This window comes from Phaethon lepturus, unplaced genomic scaffold, assembly GCF_000687285.1.
Source record: "Phaethon lepturus isolate BGI_N335 unplaced genomic scaffold, ASM68728v1 scaffold42153, whole genome shotgun sequence".
In the NCBI taxonomy this organism is placed as follows: domain Eukaryota; kingdom Metazoa; phylum Chordata; class Aves; order Phaethontiformes; family Phaethontidae; genus Phaethon; species Phaethon lepturus.
Window position 1 is genome coordinate 1 of NW_010530553.1, and position 8,244 is coordinate 8,244.

At 38.0% G+C, this 8,244-nt stretch overlaps 1 protein-coding gene across 1 annotated transcript in view; it reads right to left on the reverse strand.

Moving 5' to 3' along the window:
• Positions 1 to 5,180: 5,180 nt before the first annotated feature.
• CETN3 (centrin, EF-hand protein, 3) overlaps positions 5,181 to 8,244 on the reverse strand; it is a gene marked incomplete at its 5' end in the record, with an annotated part of 9,728 nt that continues 6,664 nt past the window's right edge. The window contains one exon of the mRNA XM_010284290.1: positions 5,181 to 5,624. Coding sequence (XP_010282592.1) covers positions 5,581 to 5,624 — 44 coding nt within the window. The remainder of the gene's footprint in view (positions 5,625 to 8,244) is intronic.

Genomic DNA, 8,244 nt, shown 5'->3' on the forward strand with positions numbered 1-8,244 from the left:
ATATACAGCAATCACAAATACCACACAGATATTTTCTCTCTTTCCTTTTTGCATTCCTTGGTACAGCACGTTACTGTGTAGTTTCAACCTGTATTATTATAGATCTGCCTTTCACTCACCAAGAGAGCACTAGGTGGTTGTTTTTGTTCCGCCCCCCGCCCCTCCCCCCGGGATTAAAATAGATCTATTATATGAGCTTGCACAACTCCTTCAATGGGTAACTGTTTTATAAGACATTTCTTTCTTATCCTACATTTCCATTTACAGTTGGGACAGTGGCAACCCGTCTGCCTCCAGTCAAGGGCTGGGAAGGGCTCTTTCCAACACCTGAGAAAGCAAGAAAAGGTTACACAACTTGGTCTAAATTACCTCAAGTTTCTGCCAACACAAAATGTCCAAATTCTATTCACAACCAATAAAGCAGGCTTTATTGTCTGCCAGTCAAACTTCGAGGTCACATCCTCAAAAATCACCCCCCAAAAAAGACCCTTTCAGAAGTTCATTTTATGAAATTAAAATAATTCAGAATTAAGTTCTGCAATTAAAAACAAACAAACAAACAACAGTTTATCCAGATAACAAGCATTTTTGCAAAACATTCTAGGCAATCTTACTTACAAAGTGTTGTCTAGCTACCCAGCTCTAAATGGATCTCTCTTAGTAAAGCAGTCCTTTCCTGCCAAGCCCATTCTTTATTCCTTTAAGAGGAATCTTTTAGAAGAATTAATCCTTTAAATATTATTTATTCCTTTGGAATTCCTTTAAATGTTCCTTTACAAGTGAAGCAGTTTTCCAAATAGTAGGGGCTAAGAAGTGGCAAATACAACCTCCACCGGCTAAAACATTCTTATGCTGCTTCAAAAAGACCTACATACGGAAAGTTCCCACTTATTATATATTCTGAGAGCTATCACTTCTGACTGCTGGTAATTGCCAACATGTTCAGTTTGCTTAGCAACAGTTTTACAGTAGATGAACCATTTGTGCTATCATAAAGTAAGATACTTGCAGATTCTCTAAATGTTTGTGATGTTTCTACTGATTTTCTGTTGATGTGTGTGACATCTTCGTGGGACTGTCCAAATGGATTTGTCCAGATTTTCCCTTGGTTGTACCCTAGGGAAGGTAGAAGCACTCAAAACACTCACCTCTTTTCCCCCACTGTGGAATCATTTTTCTTTTGTTACTCATTGATGAAAACATTCTCAGCATCCCTACAGACTTACTTCAGCGGCATTATCCCTCTGCAAGTGCAGTACAGAAAATGACTGTGGCAAAAGTTTTGCTAGTGCCAGCCACTGTCTTCTACAAGCTCTGGACCTAATGGTAAAGTCAAAGAAAAACGCAGCTCTCACTTCAGATGCGGTTCTACGTGCAGCAAAGCAAGTTGCAGTCACAGCCTTTACCTGCTTCACAGTGGGAGCCCATTTGACAAAAACAAGTACAGGGTTCCTTATGTGAGCAGTGCGTCCGTCAGATCCGAGCAGGCAAGAATATCCAACTGTATGAGAGGTTATGAGCAACTACAAGCAACACACAGGGCAGTGGGATTTAGTGCAACTGTCCTTATCCTCTGTTCTTGTGTAACTTGTGATAAAAACCTCTGCTAACAAATTTTTCTAAGCTGTAGGATTTGTCCACACTCAGCTTTGTGCCATGACCACCATACATATCCTCATCCAATGCCAATCTTAAGTTAAATGTCTTCTGAGCCGCAACCACAGTGCAAGTGAAGGTGTACCCATGAGCTACGCTAACGAACTTGAGGGGACCCCAAGGACAGACAGATCAACATGGACCCTGATGCCCTCCCCTTCGGGTTACCATTCCTCTTGCACAGGCCTGTGGCTCAGCATGGAGCCCGTCCTGCTCCAAGCTCATGGCCAGCTGGGTCTCTTCCCAGTGTCCCTCTGCTCATGCCTCCCTTCACGCAATGCCTCTTTGGCCTCCCCCCCACTGCCAGCTAAGTTGTCATGGTCTTCCTTTCCCTCTTCGCAGAGGTCTAAGGGCATGGTTAAGGAAAGCTCTGCTGCTTGTGGTAAAGATGGCCACGTCACCAGAACACTCCAGAGGTATTTTGAACTCAGGCAGAGCCTCCAAATGATGAGGCATATGTAACCTTAACATTGGCATTGTCTGACTTTTGATGACTTAACTGTGTCACGGAAACTTTCCCGTGAATAAACACAAACCAAAAGTGTTTGACGCGACCAACTCATTATTGAAAAGGTTGTTCTAAAATAAGTCAGCAGAGTAACATTTGGTATACACTGCACTCTGACACGGTATTTTTACTCGTTTGGAGATTCTCAACTTCCTCAAAGTTCCATGGGATTAATTAGGGAAGTGATGGACTAGTTGGCACAGTTACACTGTTGTTACTGCAAGCCCTTAAAGAGGAGCACCAGTGGATTTTAGTGCAATGGATTATGACATTCCCTTAGACGCCGTTTCTGGACTTCTACCAGACATCACTGCCCTCCACAGCCGAGGAAACAGAGAAGCATTTGCCCCAGGTACCCCAGTATTTTAACACTAACCCACCTTTGCAAGTCTAGAAATAAGGCACACATTCATGATGACTTGTTGAACCTTGATACTGTTCTACCAGAGACAAAACTTAAATGCACCACCAAATGACTTTCTTCCTCCTCCAATATCAGACCAAGAAAGAAAAGACAGAAACTGGGAATCTGTAACCTGTGTCACAACAAGCAAACTACCAAAAACCACCAGGATAGGTGTGAGCCCCACAAAACATAGAGAGTTGAGCTTATGTGTCAATGCTGGGGCCAAGCAGACAGTTTCAAGTTGAGAGCTTAGATCTTACCAAGCTGTAGACTCCAATCAATCACAATTACTCTCAGCCAGCAAATACCAAGAAAAGACAACAGCAATTGCAACACCCCCAGTACACAAACCAGCAAGAAGCTCATCAGTCAGCAGCACAAACCAAGCCTGGGTATGGAATGCAAAATCTCCTGAACAATGAAACACAGAGAAAAAGGAAAGCCAAACATTGAGACAGTATCACTAAATACTATGCTGATTGTTTCTTCTTCTTTTCTTCTGTGCCACTCCCGCAGTCTGAGCAACTTACAAGACCTCTCCAGTTCACTGGCCTGTGCTTACACAGCGTTGCACTGTTCCTGTCTAGCCCACAATAAGTGCTGCCACATCTGCAAGAATAAAGCAAGATTTCTGAGTACATTGCAAAAGCTAGAAATAAGGCCTCAACTCTGAAGAGACAAAACGCATCTTGCTAGATCAATTCCAAACAGAAAATGGCATCTATCAAGAAATACTTACCAGCTCTCTATGGAGGAGCAGAACAGTAACATCCCCATAAAAACCAGTCATTCAACAGCCACAGCAGGGCATTAGAAAACTGGCACATTCAAAATAAGGGTATGATTCTCAGGGAAAAGTTTTTTGGTGACTACTAAGGGACCTTTTCAGACCTCTATCACTTTCACTGTCTGCAGAAAATAAAATAGTCCTTGAAATAGTTTACATAAAAAATAAAAGGCAAAGCTAGAAATTACTGAGTGGACAATACCCATACTCTTCCTAGAAAATACTTAAGAGCAGTTCATAGGCTCAGTCTCAAACACTGAATATTTTCCCCTGAATATCAGCAGCCCAAAAAAATCTGCTAAGAGTGTGAAATACTGGTTAGAAGTTGGGTTGGCTTTGGTTTTTTTAATGGGAAGGTGTTTTAAAATCAATTTTACATTTTATGTGGGGTTTTTTGCTATTGGATTCTAAAGTACTTTACTTGACTTGTGAGAAGTTTGCTGTATTTATTCCCGTGCAAGATTTTGTCTCTTTTCTCTTTTTCTGCATGGCAGAACTCTTCAATTCTTATTTTTCCCCTTTCCCAACTATTATACTGAAATTAATATGAAAGAAATAAAGTATGTCCATATTACATATAGCAGAATTTTTCCCCATGAACACCAACCTTCAAGTTGCAATCCTGCAAGTATTTCATGCTGTTCACTTTTTGAGCAAGAATCTGCTTATAAAATACACCTCTGATATAGCACAGAGGAAGTTTTACTCAAACTTTAAGACTGAGACATTAACTAACATTAAGATGACCACAATTTCCTGGCAAAATACCAATTACTCCTTCACTCCCACAGATTTCATATTGATTTTATCCCTACCATTTTTCCCCATTTTCACAATTATTTAAAAAAAAAAAAAAAGTCAAAATGAAAGTATCTCAACAGGAAAAATGTCCTTTCCTAGCAAAGGCTGGACATCTCCCCACGTTGAGAGCAATCCAGCATGGAAATCCCAGCTGATGGCCACATACCCTGCTGGGGTATCTGCTCATACTTGATCACTTACATGGAGCCACTGCTAGTCATTTTGAATTGCTGTTTCTGTATGAATGGACCAGTACTGATGGCTTGATAGAGTGCAACACGGTATTTCACAGATAGCAATGTTATAACACATACTCAAAAAATGGCAGGAAAAAATCTGTTAGCTTTGATGACCTTAACTTCTGTCTCTAACTTCTGTCTCCAATAAATTCCAAGTTCTGATTGTTTGTGGAGGGCAAACCTGTTCATAACCTCAGGATTACTGCCAGTTAAAAAGCAGCTGCTTTTATGACAATAAAGATGAACACAGGATTAACCAAGATTTAAAGTTACATTTTTTGATATATAAGGAGAGCAAAATTTAAAAAGAAGAAACTACAATTAATATACAGGAAATCTGGAAGATCAGCGCACAAGAACTCTTCTGGAAGACACCTGGCAAACTGGAAATACATCCAACTGCTTCAGAAGTTCACTCCCCGTGATGCTTTTCCTCTAACTAGATACTGCAGAAAGAACATCTACCCACCATAAACAGTCACCATTGTCTCCACAGCTATCAGCGCTGCAGATACTGAAGAAAGAGCTGCTAGCTGACATCTGGATCATTTAAGCACATTTTTGATACAGTTTATCATCATGCATAGTTGCCTGCCCTTTGCTATCACACAGGGGTAAAACAGAAATAAATTGCATCTTTGGGGATGCAAATGCTTGCTCATTTAATGTCACCATTCACGTAGAACAGCGGAAGTACAAGCCTGTAAATGAAAATAATTATTTTCCCCAAAGGATTTTACATTATAGTCCAGTTCAGATTAAACTACAAAACCAAGACTTTGAAGTATCAAAGAACATTTTATTAAAATGGAAGTTTGTCAAACCTTATGTATCAAAACTAAGGCCACAGCTAATGCTAACACAAAGTCAACCTCAAAAGGTTCTTAAAATATGATACAATTTAAAAATGCTATACAAAGCTATTTTACAAATAAGTACTTGAACATTCTGAAATGCAGCATTACTTACTTGTTCTAAAATGATATATCAATTATTCTAGTGATAATATCTAATGGTACAAAATACTGAACTATCAATTCATATAATCTGTCTGTATTTTGGTCCTATAAGGAAAGTAATGTTCTGCATTACTCTAGCTACAGAAATGAATGGAAGTACAAAATATTGTAATGGAAGCTCCCCACGATGCCTCTCTTTTGTGCCGAGTCCACTTCTTCTGATGCTAAATATCTCCAGTCATAATAGCAATGAACTCTTCTTGATTGACTGTAGAAAAAGAGAAAATCATTAGACAAACATTCATAAACTATAAAAGAAAATAATGCATATATGTATTACACTTTTTACTTAAAGGTCTCCCTGTTAGTATTCATCGTGCCTGATCCATTACTAATCAGGATTTACAAGTTTGGATTTTTTGCTTCTAGAACAACAGGTATTTTGCACTTTTTTTCCTCCCTCCCATGTAAAAGCCAGAATGTAAGCTTAATTATATAGAATACTTAAGCCAGAATCTAGCTCACATATAACAAGCTATTATTTCCAATTATGAAAATAAAAACATTCTAAAAGTAAAACAAGATAGCAAAACCACAGAGAATAGTATGTAAAAAGATGGTTATGCAAAACCGTAATACTTTGACTTTTTAAGATTTATGAAAACATTAACAATGGTAGATAAATTTTATTTAATAAGTGCTTCTCAAGCAACAATGCTGCAACTCCAGTTATGATCAAATTTGATTTTATTCTCTAAAATCATGATTCAGACATTTATGTCCAATCCCCCCCAAAACCATAGTATTCCTCTCTCTCACCAATCTTTAACACTTGCCAAACACAAAATTAATTTTAAGATACTTTACTAATGATTCCATAAATTAGCTGGAATTAAAATGGACTTTTGACAAGCTGTGCCACATCTGAACTTTCTTCATTCTTCAGTTACAATTAACAGAAATTTTACACAAATGTTCTTGAAGAAATTAAGTCGTAATAATAAATTAATTAGCAGTTATTAATTATTTGGTGCACTTACACCTGAGCTATTGACCTTACTCATATGTTAGAGCCACTGTAAAAGAGTTAACCAATGAACATGTTCACTCTGCAACTAATTATTGTAGTGGGGAATGATTAGAATAAGTCAGCAGTATGGAAAAGACCAGGCACATAAGAAGAATTCTCCCTGACAATTATGTGTCCCAGCCAATGTGCCCAAGCTATTCCTAAAGAGAGCACAGGAAAGAGAGGGCTACATTTACAGCTAGAAGAAAATCAAACAAATTCAATTAGGTTAAAGAATAAAAAAATAAACCTGAATCTGCCCTATTGCAACACATTTCAAAAACATAAAACAAGTAGATTTAGTCTAGCTATGCTCTGAAATATCAGTCTATCACATAGCTACATCATGTTCTACTACACATAAACATTATGTTGCCTATATGACTTTAAAAAGCATTTCCACAGATGCATACATTTCATAGCATCAGCACAATAACAGCACAAATACAAACATCCCCCCCAAAATATTCTCTGGTTTAAAATATCTTTGTTAAACAATGCTGCAAAGTGGAAATACAGTATGATAGTGACCAACAAATTTTCAAACATTCAAACCAACTGCAAAGAGAAGCATAGTTACAATTCCTGGTAACCCAGTTAATCATCCTCAGACTTAAGATCTATTCACAAGTTAAGCACAATGAAACTGGAAGCAATCATAGCCTTTCCTAGGGTCAGATTTCCCTCAATTCCATGACATAAATGATCATAAAATAACTATTGCTGAAACCAGGATAAAAACAAACTAGTATCACAGCTTATATGAAAAAAATGTTGACTTGGACTCTGGAGAGTTAAAGGAGCATATTATTTCAGCGGTGTTTTTTTCCCAAATTCTGTGCCAAAATCTGAGACCAAAGACTGCATCATCTTTCCTATACGTGCATCCACACAGGAAGACAAAAACTGCCTGAGTTGACAGCATGGAGTTTCTGAAAACGGAAGTAATTCCTAAGACCAGGAATACAAAAATAAGACTATTTACCTTTCTAAGGCAGACAGAAATATGTAAAAAATATTTTCTTCTACAAAAACTTATGTACAGTGCACCAGTACAGCTCAGTGATTTCACTGGAAACACAAGGGTTCAGGTAGCCTGGGTATCACACAACGGGCCTTATTTCACTATGAGCAAAACAATCTCTCAAATATAAGAAGGCTGTTAAACTACACGTGGTATTATTCCTGTATTTGAAGTACCCATTAAAAATTCTACCAACTAGCAGTTCCAGATTAATTTTTTTGTCAGGAGGAAGAGAACTATATGACAGCAAGATTATGCTACATAACCCACATGTTTGAAGCTAAATGGAACAGGATTATTTACTTTTTCAGAATGAATTTTAAAAAGCTAGAAACAACATCAGTTTTCTTTAAAGAACGGAAAACACACAAAACCTTAAGGATAAACAGCACCTTATACAAACATTATGCTGTCAATCTTCCGTATTCGATTTAGTGCTTGACTGCTCTGACAAAGAGAATGGATGGATGAATGAATAAGAGGAAACCGAGCCACCCACTCTCAGCTGATCAACTTGAATTAAAAAATGTGGCACTGACCTGAAATAGTTATGACTCAGTAACCTTCCTGAAAGGAGCTAATAATCTATATTCAACTTGTAGTGACCAAATAGCCACATGACAAAAAAACATCCTTGATCCATGATTCTGACGTCTCAGTTGGCAGCTCCAGCACGACACAGAACAACATGAGCTTGCAGATGACTTCTACTCTCACTCACTTCTATGGCTACACCTTCCAAAAAAAAAAAAAAAGAAAAACTAGGAAAGCAAAGTCCTTACAACTCTTTTCTTT